This window comes from Carassius auratus, chromosome 49, assembly GCF_003368295.1.
Source record: "Carassius auratus strain Wakin chromosome 49, ASM336829v1, whole genome shotgun sequence".
In the NCBI taxonomy this organism is placed as follows: domain Eukaryota; kingdom Metazoa; phylum Chordata; class Actinopteri; order Cypriniformes; family Cyprinidae; genus Carassius; species Carassius auratus.
In genome coordinates this window covers 1,766,080-1,785,378 of record NC_039291.1, presented here as the reverse complement: position 1 = coordinate 1,785,378, position 19,299 = coordinate 1,766,080, and the positions used below count along the sequence as shown (strand labels likewise).

Genomic DNA, 19,299 nt, shown 5'->3' with positions numbered 1-19,299 from the left:
GTCGATAAAGTATTTTTATAGAATACTGTCGCTATTTGAAGCTAAACACAGAAGTTTAAACTGACAGACTATAGTTGAAACCTGCTATATGATTATCTTACTTTTAAAGCTTAAATTTTATTTAAACAGTGGGTCTACATAATATTCACTAGGGGTGTAATGGTACGTGTATTCGTACCGGACCATTTCGGTACAGGGCTTTCGGTACAGTGCACATGTGCACCGAATGACCAAATGCAATATTTTGTATGGGGAACATAGGTACATATTCGTATTTCCACACGAACATATTAAGTGGCTGAAGTCTCCACGCTCAGCGCAAATCCCGCCCTGCAGCTGATTCTAAAGTTTTCAAAAGGCATCACTCGAGTGTGAACATCATTATAACTAGGAAAAAAACATCCGTAATTCAAATGCAGCTCCCGTCGGTATTTAAACAGACCTTTGCTCTTAATTCCGATCGGGCCAACGCAATAACGAAATCTGAGCAGGTCTAAAAACTGAAACTGTTAATGCTGCACTTTACACTTTGGAAAAATTATATACTATATGTAGAATTTATAGTAATAAACAACCTGCAGTTTAATGTTTGCATTTCATTATCTTACTGTACCGAAAATTAACCAAACTGTGACTTTAAAACCGAGGTACATACCGAACCGTGATTTTTGTGTACCGTTACACCCCTAATATTCACATATTCAGTTCATAGAGAACATATTGTTTTAGCCCTAAAGTTACAGCATGAAATAGCCTACTATTATTTAAACCTATAAAATAAATAGTGAAAATAAATAGTGACATGACATTCAGCCAAGGATGGTGACAGTGCCCTGGACCCATACTCAGAATTTGTGCTCTGCATTTAAACCATCCAAAGTGCACACACACAGCAGTGAACACACACACACTGTGAACAGCCATTTATGCTGCGGCACCTGGGGAGCAGTTGGGGGTTCAGTGCCTTGCTCAAAGGCACCTAAGTCATGGTATTGCCGGCCCGAGATTCGAACCCACAACCCTAGGTTTAGGGGTCATACTCTCTAGATATTTCACTAGATATTTTATCTCACAATTCTGACTTTTTTCTCTCAAATGCAAGTGTATGTCTCCTAGTTCGGATTTAATAACTCAATTTAATTCAGCTGTTGCGAGTTGGTCAATTCTGAGTTCATCCTGTGGTAACTAGAATTTACACAAGCTACAGTCTGGACCTGAACACCTGAGAAGAGATGATGCTGACCCCTCAGAGGACCTCAGATGATGCTAACTCTGAATCAACAAATAGAACTAACAAATATTGTGAATGCATCATATAATAAATGTTGTTAATAATGTTCATCATCTGGTTGACTACATCTTGTGTTAATTTTTCTGAAAATTCCTGTCATATGCACATAAACTTACAGTCACTACTTATAAGCTACTACTAAATATTGTAGAAACGTAATTTTCTGTAAAGTTGCTTTGTAATGATTTGTATTGTAAAAAAAAGTGCTATACAAATAAACTTGAATTGAGTTTAATTGAATTGAATTGAATTGAGGAGAAAAAAAGCCAGAAGTGTGGGATTATAACTAATGATTCTGAGCTAAAGTGAAAAGAGAGAATGACAAGTTGATTTTCCTTATATTTTATATATGAATCTCAGAATTGCTAGGGAAAGAAGTCAGAAATGTGAAATATAAACTCAAAATTATCTTTTTTATTATTATTATTTTATTCCATGGCTTCCATAGACCACAACTTTAAAACATTTTCTGCCACCATAGGCTCCACCCCAAAAAAAACGTCCTCACTATTTGCAAACACCAAAATTGGTCTATAGAAACAGCCGCTAATAAGGTATGTGTGTATTCAGTATATCTGTGGTTGGAGTTAGCAGAATAATGGAATGTACTTGTAAAGTCAGTAAAATGAAAAAGTTGGATCAGTAAAAAAAATTTGGGGGGACCATGGTCTGAGATGAACAGTTAAAAACTAATTTGTCCAAACTGTGTGTTTAACATCAAATATGTTCTGATTAGCTTTAATTGTTCCCCCTCGCACAGCATTGTTGCTTTCAGTATGAACAGACATATTGCAAACCTATCGCATCGCACCTGGTTAGTCTTTGTTCATCATTAAGTCCGGATGCTGCTGCAATACACACATCTGTGTGTGTCTGTATGATTGTTCTGCAGCAGTTTTGAAACTACACTCTTATAATAAAGGAAAATTTATTGCGGAAGGCTGAATTGCTTTTTGAAGTGGAACTGCAACAGTAAAAGCTAATTATATGACAAATGGCAGAGCGCAGGCAATTACATTCCTGTTTGTTTGGCATAAGCACAATACTGTGATCCTTTTTTGTAGAGTTTAATAGTAAAACGCATCTGGTGTTTAAAGGAAACGACCCTTATTCCCTTCAGGGACAGGATTTCACATTTAACACAGTGACTCAGATGTACCGTTGTTTAATTTGTAGAGTGGCGTTTTCGTGGAACACCATTCGATAATACCCAAAGTGGCCACACAAGACTGGTGATGCTTATTCTTTGAGTTAAGCTGCCTAAGCCCACATCGTATTTTACACTGTATAGTCTCTGAGCAAATTTATCTTGCTGGCCTGAGCTGTTACCTAAATGAGGTAGTGTTCTTCCCTCCAGCTTGTAGGCCCATTGTACAGGAGTGTGCAGAACTGATGCAGAGATCTCACTCGCTCAGACATTCTGCATACAGGAAGACTGCAGTAGGGTTGAATTCTGGATAACTGTGGACTTTATCTCTCACCCTGTTTCACTCAGGTTCCCTGCAGCTGCGGTACAACTTGGGTGGTCTCAGAGAACCCTTCAGTATCGATATTGACCAGAGGAACTTGGCCAATGGGCAGCCCCACACCGTCAACATCTCGCGGGTGGAGAGACACATAGAAGTGCAGGTGGGAAACAAATGAAACGGACCACTCTCAGTATTACAATCAGAAACGTTGGTCGAATGTTTTAAAATACTCATCCAACAATATAGTAGTTAGCTTTCTCACTTCTAAGGCAGTATTTTAACTAAAATAAAACCTAATAAGCAATTGATTTGAACTATGGGCAACTACTTTGTTAGCAGGCCGTTATCGGTGCCGTACAAATCAATTTGTATACAGTGCACAGCATAAATGAGTCCACCCCCTCTCAAACTTAACAAATTCAGCAATTACTCTTTACTCAGAAGACATGTTAGGGTTCTTTGGAGATGCAATGTTCCAACAAGCATTCTTGATCAACTACCCAAAAGAAGAATGAAAGAATATAAGATTTTCTTATCAAAGTGAGACAATTTTGTGTTGCAAAAATTAGTACACCCTCCTGAAAGATACTATAATATAAATAATAATAATAATCAAAAGTTTTTGATCAGCAGGTAAGTATATGGAACCAAAATTTTTAAAGACAAGAAATTTCCGGCAGTTTTTTATGGTTGTGTTAGAGTGTTATATAGAATCATACTCAGGCTTAATGCTGGCAGCAGTGGAACCACTTAGGAGAGAACTGCCAGGTGACATATTTCTTAGCATAAAAGAGGACAATGGTACAAGAGGAACACCAAATAATTGTTTTAAGTGTGCAAATATAGCAGAAGCAGCACAGACATTAAAAAACAATGGACTTGTGATAAGGCTCCTGAAATAATCAGGTCTTCGTTTAGTGATGAGTGAATTTTTGCTAGAAAAAGAGCAGGAGAGATAGCATGCAAGTGTCTCAGTGCCGGCAAAAGCAATGAAAAAAGTGACACTGCATCTCGCAGAGTATGACGCAGCCTGCAGAAGTGATATGCATGGTTGTTGTCACCACTAGAATTACCTACTGTAGCAAAGCAAAAAAAACTCATTTGACCTCTTCCAAGGCCCATAACGTACAAAATAGAGACTTTTGGTAATCCATACTCTGGTCTCAGGAGACCAAGTCAGTCATTTCGGGTCCTAAAGCATCCAACATGTTCTGGTGTTGCTAGAGGAGGAGTACAGAGAGAAGTGCTTGGTACACACAGTGAGGTTCAGTGGTAGTAAAGCTTTTATGTAGGGATGAATGTGTGCTGAAGGTGTGAGGGAGTTGTGCTTTATCAACGCTGGCATGAATTCACACAGTACTGTGTGATGTAATACAAAAACTTGAAACAGAAGATGCTACCCTCCCCTCCCTTTTTCAGCATGACAGTGTATATATCCATTCTCCCAATGTGAAAATCCTTCATTGGACATGTATTTCACTCAATCTTAGCGCTCTTTAGCAGCTGTGGGGGATTCTGAGCAAAACTCCCCATTAAAGACCAGAGCATTTAAGGAGGTCATCCAGGAGTTAAAGTGAAGTGACATTCAGCCAAGTATGGTGACCCATACTCAGAATTTGTGCTCTGCATTTAACCCATCCGAAATGCACACACACAGAGCAGTGAACACACACACACACACTGTGAGCACACACCCGGAGCAGTGGGCAGCCATTTATGCTGCGGCGCCCGGGGAGCAGTTGGGGGTTTGATGCCTTGCTCAAGGGCACCTAAGTCGTGGTATTGAAGGTGGAGAGAGAGCTGTTCATGCACTCCCCCCACCTACAATTCCGTCTGGCCCAAGACTAGAACCCACAACCCTTCGATTGAGAGTCCAACGCTCAAACCATTAGGCCACGACTTCCCCCGCAGGACAGATGTGGACAGATGTGAAAATTTATCCTGAACTTGTACACTCCAAGAGGGAGTACAGTGCCAAGAGGGGTCAGAGCAGTATGCTTTAAGTTCTGGAGGACATACTTAGTACTAGAATAGTATTTATTGAATAAAAGTGCCCATTTTAAATTAGAAACTAGAGTATGGAACAGTATTTTATTGATAATTTTCCAAAAAACGCAAAACAAAATCATAATTATTTTCATTATAATTAAATGAAAAGGATGTGTAAAGATATATACATATATTATGTAAAAGTGCCCATTTTGTATTAGGAACTATGTCATGAAATTATATTAAATTAAATTAAATTATTTATAATAAAAATAAAAATAATACATTAACAATAATGTACTGTATATATTTAATAAAATATTATAAAATAAATAAATAAGAAATAAATAAACACTGCCATCACTGCATTTTGATGTATGAAAGTTACATGTGATGCTGTCCTTAATTTTAGTCAAATTCAAATATTTTTCAAGATTGGGTAATGATGCCTTAAATTGTTGCCTACAAATAGGCAGCTTTCTTTGTTTCGTAATGGAATGTACAGAATGTGTCTAATGTGTGAGTGTGTGAGTGGATGTGTGCCGTGTCTGTTACCCAGGATACACTGCACTGGTCTCACAAGCCCAGCTGCAGTACAGAAGCAGGATAATTGAAAGCACATATTGATCTCTGAACTGTAGATTTTCTTATGTCCTAAATGGCCAGACACACGGCATCTCGTGTGGTCGATAAGCAGGACATTCAGCAATATGAAAAGATAAAGCAGTGATCAAGAACACAGAAGCATGAGCTCTACCACCCATGGACAGTGTTGAGAAGTTACGTGATGAGATTTCTTTTTTCAAGTAATTAATAAGATTTTACTTAAGTTCTTGAATAAATGTGAACATGCATTTATTCATTTCACTCAAAAAAAACAAAACAAAACAAAGAATCCTCAAAAAAAAAAACAGTTAAAAGCAACTGCAATAATTAGATATGTTAAACAATACAAATGTCATTTATTTAATCCCATTTTATTATGCTGCTTACCTTCGATGATCCAATTCAACCGTTCTAATAAACAAAAAATACACAAGATAAATTAACATTTCTTCTTATTTTATTGCTGAAGATTGTTGAACTTTCATCTTCTGCATTCTACTATACAGACATGAATTTACATTTCCTTTTGCCTGAGGCTTTTGGTGTGAAAGAGGTTTTAAATTTGCCAAAAATATAACTTTTTATAATGAAGTAACGCAATATTGGTCTTTGGCTCCTGCTCCATTCCGGGCTCCTAAATCAAATAATCAAATTCCTGCTGACTGGACAGATGAGGCAAAGATAAGCCTGTAAGCCTTTAATTCTGCCTTATTTCTTTTCTTGCAACACGCCTCTGTCAAGCCCAAGATCGTATAGGACAGAGCTGGAAATCTGGCATGGGGTGAAAAATACAGAGACATACACACACACTGCATGGCAATCAAGCAGGTACTCCTAACGTACATCACATTGATGTGTAAATTAAAGGCAGGTTGCCTACAGATTTCTGTTATAGTTGTCCAAGCCTGATAAGTTCTGTTTAATTAGCCCAGCAGGTTTATTGCGTCCGTTAAATTAGCTTCTTTATTACAGATCTGCTTAGTTTGTTGGAAATGACAAATAACTTTAACTTTCATGACATTAAATACCTTGCCTGCTATGCTTTTATGACAATAATAACAATAACAATAAAAAAACATTACATTTTTTTATAGAATATAAGATTAGATATTATGTACTGTATATAATTTTCAAGAATTTGGGGGTTGTAGATTTTGTGTTTTGTTATTTGTTTTAAAAAGTTGCTTATGCTCTCTAAGGCTGCATTTATTTGATTTAAAAAAAAAAGAGTCATTTTGTAAAATATTATAAATATCATATTTCTTATTATTATCAGTGTTGAAAAGAGTTGAAATAGTTTAAATATTTCTGTGGAGACTATTTTTAGCATTCTTTGAGAGATAGTAAGAACGACAAAGAACAGCATTTATTTATTTATTGAAAGAGAAATCTTTTGCAACATTATTAATAGTCTTTTTGGTCAATGTTAATGCATAAATGCTGCATAAGAATGTTTAATTATTTTTTAAAAACATCACTCACCCCAAATATTAAAAAAACTTTGAATATAGAAAATATAGAAAATAAATACTGATTCAAAATATTGATACAAATTCTAAATAGTATCTCAATGACACTAAAATACACTGCAGGATACTATACCCTATACATAATTTAATATCAGGTACAGTGGAGCCAATTTTGTCCCTTCCACTTCATGAAATAGCTTGTGGAAGGTTGTATTTAATACAGAAGAAACCTCTCCAATTGTCAAACAACAGTTTTCATCTCATTAACATGTTTCATAATGAATGATGATCTGATTCAGATTCTTTATGCTGAATGGTCATTGTGGTTTTTATCATTCAAATTACAAAACAAAATCCAATTGGCTTCCCCACTCCTGATCTGCTTATGCAGATGCACAACAGATGCAGTTTTGGTTTATTGAAATCAAAAATGATATCAGAGATTAGAACCCGGAACCTCTCAGCCTCATACTTTACATGATGTGTCACAGGTTGATCGGCAACATTAGGCTTTTAACTCATCCTTGCATTTATCCACTGTCATAATTCTGGTATGGACAGTGAAATATGCTTAAAATAAATGTATATTATTATTAAGTATTATATTAAATATGTTTACTTACAGTTCTAATTGTAATTATATTGTTTACATTATGGTTTTTAATTATTTTAAAGATAACACAAATAAATTTTCTATTACAGCCCTGATCACAAAGAGTATTTATCCATCAAACCAGTCAAAGATTGAGTTATTTGTGAATTATTGGGGAATCAGATTCTGATTTTGCATTTTAGATCTCCATGATGCGGGTTTTGCCCACCTGGGCATTTTCCAGAAGAGAAAAGAGCTTGCTTCAAAAGGAATATGAGATGAAAGACAGTAACATCAGTCCAGCTGACCTTTCCAGACACCCACGCCTGTGATATGTCTTTTGAATGAAACATCGCACCCTTTTTGAATCAGACAGTGAAAGGTCAAAACATAACTGAGAGAACAACCCTGTGGGAAAAGCAAACAGATGTACTTGTAAGAGGATTTTTTTTTAAAACCCAAAGGCAAACAGCAGAATGCTCTTTCATTTAGGAATCTATTATTCATTTAGATTAATGAATGCTTTTGGTGTTACTATCAGGTCAACTGTCTATCAAAGTAATGTGGTGGACCTTGCACTATGTTTTTATCATTGCATTAAGCCACTTTTCACCATCTCAGACAAGCAACAGACCAGAAATCTTTCATTTCCACTGGAGAGTATTAATTATTAGTCTTAATATGTGGAATTTTTGTATCCCATTTGAGCTTTGAATGTGTTAAAATACCTCAGATCTGATGACCCAAAGACCCCATTTAACCTGACGTATTCTAACCAAAAATATGAGAAAAGTAAGCGAGAATTACCAGTATTTTTCCACTAAAACATTATTCTGTAAATACCTTTTCTGTAAAACTGGCAGTTATGAATAATTATGTCAGATATAATTATGTAATAATTTTTGTTGATTAGCCCTAGAAGGCCTGCTATGTTTTTGAGACATATTAATAACCATTTGTTTTGTGTGGCTATATCCGTACATTCATTATTTATTCATTTTACCATGGTGAATAACCGGAAGGTAATGGCTGCTTCATAACCAAATTGAAAGTTCTGTGTGAAAACATGTATAGGACTGAAATGTGATCAACATATGCAAATGTCAGAGAAATGTTTTGCTATTTTTATTAGAATAATTAAAATGTATGTACAAACATAAAAAATATATTATGTATTTATGAATGTTTTAAAGGAGTATATTTTGGTAGCAGTTTTTACTGAGCCAAAAGAGTCACGTACTGTGGTTTTAGGTTAAAATTATATTTGTTTAATTTATATACAGGAAGGTGTACATTTTATATATTTATTTAGTCTTTCACCATTTTAATTACTATTTGGATTATTTGCAGTTCAGTTTAATTCATCATTTATTGATTTCATTCTCTCATTCATTCATACGTTTTGTTTATTTCATTTGATTTCAGGGAGAAGAAGAAAATGGTTTTTTTTTTATCTTTTTTTGTTGTTGTTGTTCATTTGGTTGATTGTAATATAGTTATATCATAATTATGGCAGCAGCCATTTTGGTTTGAAATGTTTCAAATGCACCTAAAAATGCACCTTTCCAAAACTCATTTCTTAGAACGACTCATGTCTATTAACTCCCACTCTCTTTTCCATCTTTTTATTAGTTTTCCTTCTATCTCCCGTACTTATTCGCTGTACCTTTCTAAGGTGTTCTCTCAGTGGGGTTGCGGCTAAAATTTAGCTTGTGCTGTCAGAGCAGCGGATGCCCCAGGGGGGTCTGACTGTCACCTCCCAGGCCTAGTGTCTCCTCTCTGTGTGGCCGCAGTGCAGGACGGCCCCTGTCTCATTGGATGGAGATTAATTATAGGCCCACAGCAGGGCTCATTAGTGCTAGCTGCGTCAGAATGGGGCTACAGCACCACAAGGGACAGCTCCTCTCTCGCCGTGTCATCCCTCCATCCCTGCTGCACGTTAGTTTCAGAGATAAACAGGTTGAAAGCAATTTAATTTTGGTCACATTATCCCATCGACGAATGGCAACAAACCCTCCTCCATTAGTAGCAGCAGAAACACAAGCACACGAGGTCTTCTGACATGCGGCAGTGTAATTTGATAAGGTCTGGAGAATGCTGGTAGCGGTGAGGGAGGGCTTCCCCTGCTTGATTTACTCAGCATAAGCACACTTGGGAGGCATCTGAATAAACACGCTTGCATTTATCAGTTCACATCAGTGGAACAAATTAGAGTTAAAATATGTCAGACAAACACTATTGTGTTGGAGTCTCCATCTCTTTCTGTTAAGCTATTTTGTATTCACGGCAGTGCGCAGTGATGAGAGCTCCACTTTCACAACACAGAGGAGACTGAGAGAGCAGCCGTATCTTCAAGCACAAAAAAGTAATTTAGCGGAAATAATTCTTTTTAAAACCGAGGCCGAGATGCCTCATGCTAATTAGGAGTGCCAGTGAATCAGCAGTAACGGGGTAATTAAAGCTGTCACCATAAGTGTGTGTTTGCATGCATGCATGTGCGTGCGTGCTTGCGTGTGTGTGTTGCATTCAGCAGTTTCCAAAAAAATTTACCGAATTTCAGCATGAAAAAAAAAAATAATAATATTAAAAATTAATATCAAGCCAGGGTTATTGTTCACGAAATCTGTAGCTCTTTGTTTTTTGTTTTTTTAATTGACATAAAGCTGAATCAAAATAAAGTATAAAAATTAGATAAAGCACTGAAAACTGAAAATAAATAAATAAATCTGAACTAAAAAAAAAAAATAACTAAATGACCTAAAAAACTAATAATTAAAATGAAAACTGAAATGATAAATAATATTTACATGATATTACATTTACATTTATTTATTTAGCTGACGCTTTTATCCAAAGCGACTTACACTTGCTATATGTCAGAGGTTGCACGGCTCTCGAGCAACTAGGGGTTAAGTTTCTTGCTCAAGGACACATTGGTGTCTCACAGTGGATTCGAACCCGGGTCTCTCACACCAAAGGCATAATATAAATATTATTAATAAATGCTCATTCAAAATATTAATAAAAACTATAATGGTATTTAAACAATAATAAAATGACAGAATTAAGCTACTTTGTTTGACAAGTGTAAATGTATAAATGAAAGTGACTGTTTATGAATCTATAAAAATACACAAATACGAATCAAATGCAGGTTCAAACAGTTTTTAAACTCAACATGCATGGATATTGTAAATGGTGTGATGCTTTGACTGTACTGTAAGGTCAGTGATTCAATATTTAGCCAGTAGATGGCACCAATGACCACTACAGGGAAATATTAAATTGCATGGGCATTTTGTACTTGACCACAAGCAACAGACATCTGTATGTAATTTAGTGTCTGTGTCTTTCTGTATTCAATCCTTATTTCCTGTCTTTCTTTTAGCTGGACCATTATCCTCCCGTCAGCTACACCCTACCTGAAGCTTCAGACACGCAGTTCACCCTGGTCAAGACACTCTTCCTGGGTAAAGTCTTTGGTAAGTGCTCTCTGTTGCAAACTGACCTCAAATCCTTTCTCTGATCTTTTACCCTTTAAGAGTTGAATAACTCGAACCCTTAAAAAGTCAACAAAAAAAATGTGCTAATGTGAGTTGGTGCACACAGAAATTAGTTTTTTTTTTTAAAACCTGTATTGCCTCAGTTCAACCACTAGGTGTTGCTGTTAGACAATTCCCTGGGAATTTGATTTTGCCGTGTATACTGAATGGCATGTATTAATAATTTATGATTCAGTATTAAATCTTTATATGCTTTGTTGTGCTGTCCTCTTTTTCACATTTTGTGTAGAAAATGCAGTACATTTTTATCATAAGCTACTTATTGAAACAAATTACTGCAGATACATATGATTATTTCACAGAACTAGAAGAATTATTCGATTCCTTCTAATTCCAGTAAAATACTGTGTAGCAATTCATATAGGCAGGATGTGAAAGGGAATTATATACATGGTTTTGTGTACTCTGGGGACACAGAAAGTCAGGAATATCATTTCCATCTGCCAGTCCACAGTGTCCTTGCATGCCCTCTAAAGAAGTCAGAGGCTTTAAGACAGTCTCTCACCCGGAGGCATCTAACAGACATGCACTTTCTTCAATGAATACCGATGAGGCACCAACTAGAGCCCATTATGCTCAATTCAGGGCTTCCTGCTGACACACCAAAAACTGTAAAGTGACCCGCTGTTGTTACCAATATAGCAGGAGGTGCTTCAGACAAACACCCAAAGCCTGGCAGCATTATATCCACCTGCATTTACATTTTTAGCTTAAACAATACATCATAATAGGACAGTGGAAAAGAAAAAGTGTTTCATCCCTTATCTGAATCTGGAGGACTGGTTCTTCTGATCTTCTTCCTGTCTGCAAGCTGATAATCTCAGTCGTGTGTAGCAGAGCGTGCGGTCTTCATGTTTGCACATGTCTCTGGAGCCTCTGCATCAATTCCTGCTGAAACTGTGAGTTGTGTCTGTTCACTGCCCTACCTGCCTCATCAATGATTTATAGCTGGAGACCCCTTTCACATCAGTAAACCACACTCTTTCAGCATGTCCTGCTTAAGGCAATGTCCATGGTTGACCTGCAAGCTGTTTGTCATGAAATATTTACCTTACCTTATTTTGGAGGAACAGCCATGGTGCCATCATGCCATTGACGTGTAGCCATCCTACCAGAATTAATACTAAATAATGCTAGGCTAGGCTGGTGTTTCTAGGGGTAATTTTTTTTTAAACATTCATTTATCCACTTTGTGCAATGGAAAGGAAGAGTTTGTGAAAGTGCTGTTTTGACTTTTGGTGAATTTTAAGTGAATTCATTTTAAATGTGATTAAAGGGTTTGTAGTTACAAAATGCTGTGCTATGATAATTTTGTAGTGCAAAATATAGATTTATATACATAAATATAAATTCTTTTTAATTATTATTATTAATTTATTAATTTATTTTGCTAGTTTTGGTTCTAATATAAGTGTTTTCTTATAAAAAGGTTTTCCTTCAATTTTATGTCTATATTTTTGTAAAGGAAACCTATTTATTTTTTTATTTACACTTTCATTTTATTTATTAATTGTTTTTTACAAAAAATAAAAAAAAATAAAACAATCTGAAAATTATAAAGATATTATGTAACTTCATAAATTCATAAATGTTTTTGCTGGACAACAAAGGCAAAGGGTGCAAAACCTTGCAGATTGATTTGTCTTTTTTACAACACATTCTAGCTAATGCTTTCTAGACTCTCATAAGTCAATAATTCTGGGTTAAATCATCAAAATATGTGTTTCTGTATATGTGATACAGACAAATATATGCGAATTCAATTCAAATAAAGCTATCTTTAGAAGAAAAAAAAAGAAATAACATAATTTATAGCTTATCATTTGGATCATCAATCTATACTTTCATATTTTAATTTGAATTTATATTTGAACACTTTGAATTAAGTGTTCATTCTAAACAGTGGGTGTTTCTGGGCAATGAGTACAGTGATGATCTGGCAACCTCTAACTGTAATGCCTACATGCTCTGAATGAATCAAGACAACTTGTGATACAAAACAAGAGCTCTTGACATGGAGACCTGAAAAAAGTGAAAGTTAGTCTGTGAACTCCATGAGCTCTCTGACAGGAAACATTGACTGCTGACATCCTCATGTTGTTCAGATGATTGTCTTCTTTGTAGACTGATGCAGGGCAGTGCTGCTGGGATTCGTGAGTGATGTAGAGGTTCATTTATCCATCCAGATATACAGTGGGTACGGAAAGTATTCAGACCCCCTTACATTTTTCACTGTTTGTTATATTGCAGCCATTTCCTAAAATCATTTAAGTTAATTTTTTTCCCTCATTAATGTACACACAGCACCCCATACTGAAAGAAAAACACAGAATTGAAATATCACATGGTCCTAAGGATTCAGACCCTTTGCTCAGTATTTAGGAGAAGTACCCTTTTGATCTAATACAGCCAGGAGACTTTTTGGGAAAGATGCAACAAGTTTTTCACACCTGGATTTGGGGATCCTCTGCCATTCCTCCTTGCAGATCCTCTCCAGTTCTGTCAGGTTGGATGGTAAACGTTGGTGAACAGCCGTTTTCAAGTCTCTCCAGAGATGCTCAATTGGGTTTAAGTCAGGGCTCTGGCTGGGCCATTCAAGAACAGTCACGGAGTTGTTGTGAAGCCACTCCTTGATTATTTAAGCTGTGTACTTAGGGTCATTGTCTTGTTGGAAGGTGAGCCTTCGGCCTAGTTTGAGGTCCTGAGCACTCTGGAGAAGGTTTTCATCCAGGATATCCCTTTATTTGGCCGCATTCATCTTTCTCTCGATTGCAACCAGTCGTCCTGTCCCTGCAGCTGAAAAACTCCCCCACAGTATGATGCTGCCACCACCATGCACCATTCACTGTTGGGATTGTACTGGACAGGTGATGAGTAGTACCTGGTTTTTCTCCACACATAGTGCTTAGAATTAAGGCCAAAAAGTTCTATGTTGGTCTCATCAGACCAGAGTCCTTCGGGAGTTTTTTTTAGCAAACTCCATGGAGGCTTTCATGTGTCTTGCACTGAGGAGAGGCCACTCTCCCATCTCCCGACTGCGTCTCTGGAGCTCAGCCACAGTGATCTTTGGGTTCTTCTTTACCTCTCTCACCAAGACTCTTCTCCCCCAATAGCTCAGTTTGGCCGGACGGCCAGCTCTAGGAAGGGTTCTGGTCATCCCAAACATCTTCCATTTAAGGATTATGGAGGCCACTGTGCTCTTAGGAACCGTAAGTGCATGGATTTTTTTGTAACCTTGGCCAGATCTGTGCCTTGCCACCGTTCTGTCTCTGAGCTCTTCAGGCAGTTCCTCATGATTCTCATTTGCTCTGACATGCACTGTGAGCTGTAAGGTCTTATATAAACAGGTGGCTTTCATAATCAAGTCAAATCAGTATATTCAAACACAGCTGGACTTAAATGAAGGTGTAGAACCATCTCAAGGATGATCAGAAGAAATTTACAGCAACTGAGTTAAATATATGAGTGTCACAGCGAAGGGTGTGAATACTTAGGACCATGAGATATTACAGAATTTCTTTTTTAATAAATCTGCAAAAATGTCAACAATTCTGTGTTCTTCTGTCAATATGGGGTGCTGTGTGTACATTAATGAGGAAAGAAATGAACTTAAATGATTTTAGCAAATGTCACAAAGAGTGAAAAATGTAAGGGGGTCTGAATATTTTCCGCACCCACTGTAGGTTCTCTCTGCAGAGCCTGTACAGTATTCATGAATCAAGCTAATTGGACATTGAGCTGAGTGTACTATCTGTGTCTCCGAAACCTAATTGGGTTTTAGGGAATCAGGGCATCATTAAGACTGAAGGAGAAGAAAATATAGTTTAAAATCTGACTGAAAGCATACAGCGTTTGTGATTGTGTTGTTGTCTTTAGGTACTGTATATGTGCCAGGGTGACAGTACTGTTGTGCTGAGTATTGTTTTTAATCATTCAAATTTGTAATAATTTGGGCTGTCAATACCTTATAATACATAATATCATATGCATAATGCATTCATTTTGAGGAACCCAATGTAGTAAGGTCAGACATTGTTGTGTAGTATGCAGTACTTTGATCATTTGATATGCTGTTGGCACAGATGCTGATGCTACAGCAGTTTGAGCTTTCGAGAAACTACATGCTGTCTCCGTCTTTTTCTTTTCTCCTCTCCATCTCTCCTCTGGGGCCAGGCCTTTAGTCCTATCGATGCCACAAGGAGACTGATGCGATCAATACTGAATCTTGCTATATCAAGATCTTTTGTAAGAGGATGAGTTTGAGCAGTGTGCATTTTATACTAAATGTTATTTTTTATATTTATAGTGAGTCTCACTGAAGCAAACTTCATTTCTATTATTGCCCATGGATGTTAAGTGGTTTATTCTGAACGTTAGGGATGCATATCGGGCCGACACTCATACTCGTACTCATTAAAAACTACACAGAACAACAGAGAGCAGAATGGAGTTATTAGAGATTAAGAATGTTTGACTTCTGTTGCATGATGTTTATTGCTGTCGCTCACTTAGCACATGCATCATTTGGCATGTTTGCTTATTTTGCTTGACGCATAATATATGATTAGCTTCGGAATATAAGTCGCAGCACATTTCAGATGATAAGGAAATATAGATTTGCATAAAAGACTAAACCAACCAACATTATCTGCTTAAAACAAGTGTTTGAACTCAAAGCTGTGAATGATACCTGAACAGATTTGGAAAAATGTAGCATTGCATCACTTGCTCACCGATGGATCCTCTGCAGTGAATGGGTGCCGTCAGAATGAGAGTAAAAACAGCTGATAAAAACATCACAATAATCCATAAATAATCCACACCACTCCAGTCCAGCAATTAATGTCTTGTGAAATGTAACAAACTCATCTTCATATTGGATAGTGAGTACATTTTCAGCAAATTGTATTTTTGGGGGGTGAACTATTCCTTTAAATCATGCTGCTTCTTGAGAAGATATACTATTACTTTTCTAAACAGTTAGACTTACAACTTTTCCAAAACTGCCAAAGAAATCCCATCGATTTACATTAAAAGTTGCTTGGTCTGTTATCTATATGTAATTTCATTTATTCTGTCCGTCAGAGAGTTGAGCATCACTTTGTATCCCAGAGTATCACACACTGTTACCGACAGCCATCACATCTTCACCCACTCAAGACACACGAAACTATGTGAATTTGTGTTAATTGGCATTGAGACAAAGCTAATTAAATGACCATGTGCTTTATGGCCCCTGGAGGCCACATCAGACACTAGTATTCAGCATTCCATTGCAGACTTCACAAATTACAGATTGTGTGTGTGTGTGTGTAATTTTGCTAAACTCGATCATTTTTACCGGAAGAACCACTACCCTGGAGGATTACTAATTGAACGTTCCTCAGGTGTTTTAGATGCAGACATTCTCCAAACTGATATGAAATTTGAGATGAGTCTTGATGTGTCAAAATGTTTTTATTCCTCTTATATATACAGATATGGCTCACCAAAGTGAGGTTCAACAAAGAATGATTTAGAGGAAAAGAAAGAGGACATTTTTAGAGGGAAGTAGGACGCCTTTGAAGTCTATTCCACAGTTTTGACAGGCTCCCACTGCAGGAAAATGAAGGAAAAATGGTTGAAGGAGAAAGGGAGAACTCTACAGGGAGAAAATGACTCAAGTATGATGCATTCAATTTGACACATTTGCATGTTTTGCATCTCATCCTATCTTATTCCCCATGAAGGAGATAAATTACCTATTCACTATAGTTAGCTGTTGTACATAGATGATTGAAACCTATAGGTTCAATGAAATTTAATTACGTCTGAAGCAGTCGCCTTGTGTTGAATGAGTTTGCAGTGATTCAGCAGGTTTGTGCAGGTTGTTTTGAAAGCGAGTATTGGAGGTGGGAGGTAGATGTCTGCTTATCTTTCTCAAAGAAACCAAACATATGTCAACCATCACTGAAGGTTATGTACTTTTTATGGCTGGCTGTCTCCTTAATGCAACAGAATTAGATGCTCTCGTTTTTATGTTGTTTTTCTCCTGGCAGTTTTTCAGTGCTTTCTGTGTCAATCTGCAGGCAGCTCAAAGGCATGCAAATGTTTCAGAAGATTTTATCTCTAGCTGTTTATTTATTGTTTTAGAGCATTGTTCGTGCTGATGATTTTTATTGTTGCAACTCCGAACAACATAAACACACTGAATTTCTTAAGGCCTCTTCAGATGAGACTAGCTTTTCCTGAGGAGGGTTAAGTGCTTTTCAGACATACTTTGTGATTTTAATGTCCAAATTCAACGTTTTTCTTTTCTTTTCTTTTTAAGAATGCCTCTCATTGTGGCATTTTTTTTACAGTGCATCTCCATTCTTTTTATTAATATAATGATGAAAAAAATTAAAGCTGATCAATCATACACCTTCATTATAGATTTAGATTTGTTCCTCCCATTCAAATCGATTTAAAAAGAAAATTCAGCAGCATTTTATATGATCCTCACATTAATTAATTTCTTCCAAACACATAAACACACACACACACACAATTTATCAATTCTGAGTTTATATCTCGAAATTCTAAATTCATCTCACAATTCTGACTTTTCCCTCATGAAAAAAATAATTGTTGCAACTTTTTGTCACCTTACAATTTGTGAGTTTACATCTCACAATTTAAACTTCTCAAAATTGCATGTTCATATCTCACAATTTTGCATTTGTATTTGTATTTGAAGTCAGAATTGTGAGAATTAATCTCAGAATTTCATGAAAGATGTCCCTTTATTATTTTATTATCCCATGGCAGAAACAGGCTTTCATAGTACTGGTACATAGTCAAATGCCCTTTATTAAACAAGTGTGACTCAGAGATTGTTTATAGAGACCTACTTCCATCCAAATAGAGCTTTTGCTTCATTTCCAGTTCATTTTTTGCTCTTCTCATCTTTTTCTGTCTTTCAGTTGATTAAAATCACCAAAAGCAGAATTACCTCTGCAGTGATCTGCCCTAAAGCCTTGTTAGCATTAAATAGGCTCAGTCAGGAGATTTAATTCCTAATTAAATTACTTCAACGGATGTCCTATTCACCAGTCCAGGTGTGTGTGAAGGGATTTATGCCATCCTTGCATCAGGCTGAATGCCCTCATCACCCATAGGGAGATGATCCATCACCCTGCACATATGTGCTTTGGGTGGCTTTAGAATTCAAGCACTCCCACCTCAGGATAAAAATGTAGGTTACCATAAATAACATAAATGCACCTCAAATTACATTTTAACTATGTGGCTGCATTAACAAAAACAAAAGCTTCACATTTCTGCTTGTAAAGTGTGAACCAGATTTTAAATCTAATATTACCGCAATGAACAAATGATTCCCTTGAGTCTGTTCTGAAACGGTCATTAAGTAACAATTTTGAGAAGCCCATTCAAACCCTGATGATTTAAGATAAGAATAATTTACAGATTTACAGCCGGCTATGCCCTCGAGGGGCCGATTTACATTAGAAAGGCACACAAAGGATTTCATTTAGATGAGTGATAGTCTCATTATGTTCCCTGAAGACTAAACACCATTCACTCTTGTGTTTACATGAATCACATACAGCTGAGGGTGAGCAATATTTTGTTTTTTTATTTTTACTCTATGGAGCACATCTGTCGCAAACTGTCGATTACAAAAGGCAATGTTGTTCTTTAGATTAAAAAGACACTTACCATGGAAATTCACCAGCCCGGTTAATAATGGAGCACATCTGTTGCATATACAGTCAGTTGCCAAAGACAATAGTTTAGACTTGTTTCTCAGTTAAAAAAAAACTAATTAATCACAAAATTAATACAATGTTGAATATCTTATTTAAAGATTTTTTATATAAAAAAAAAAAAATACATAAATAATCTATCTAAGTACATCTGAAAGGCGGAGGCGACAGAGCAAGTTTTTACTTCCACTGGGTTTCCCACACAAAACACTATAGCAGAATAGTCATTTGGACCAGAACGCATAATGTCATCTCATGCTAATGAAAACTAAATTATATTCCATTACACTGAACAGACTTGCTTAGCTTCTCTGAATGTCATCTTGTCGTCCGCCTGCTCTCCATCAAAGCCTTGTTGAACAGATGGATGATGTCATTGGCTATTCTGTGATCATTACACGGCTCTGGGCACAGTCATCGTCCAGCGCGGAGGGGGCTCCAGATCCAGACGACAGTGGAATCCAGTTTCCAGGTGTTGTGAAGGTGCGGAGCAGGAGACGGGCTGCAGTCTGTGATCACCCAGCCCCAGCTGCAGACGGATACACACACAGCCATCCGCAGCGTGGAGAGGA

At 36.7% G+C, this 19,299-nt stretch overlaps 1 protein-coding gene across 1 annotated transcript in view; it reads left to right on the top strand.

Annotated features, from left to right (window-relative positions):
- The window catches only part of LOC113066023 (contactin-associated protein-like 2), a 314,922-nt gene that overhangs the window by 286,803 nt on the left and 8,820 nt on the right, over window positions 1–19,299 (top strand). Inside the window, exons 20-21 of the mRNA XM_026237587.1 lie at window positions 2,787–2,920; window positions 10,805–10,898. Of these exons, the coding sequence (XP_026093372.1) occupies window positions 2,787–2,920; window positions 10,805–10,898 (228 nt within the window). The remainder of the gene's footprint in view (window positions 1–2,786; window positions 2,921–10,804; window positions 10,899–19,299) is intronic.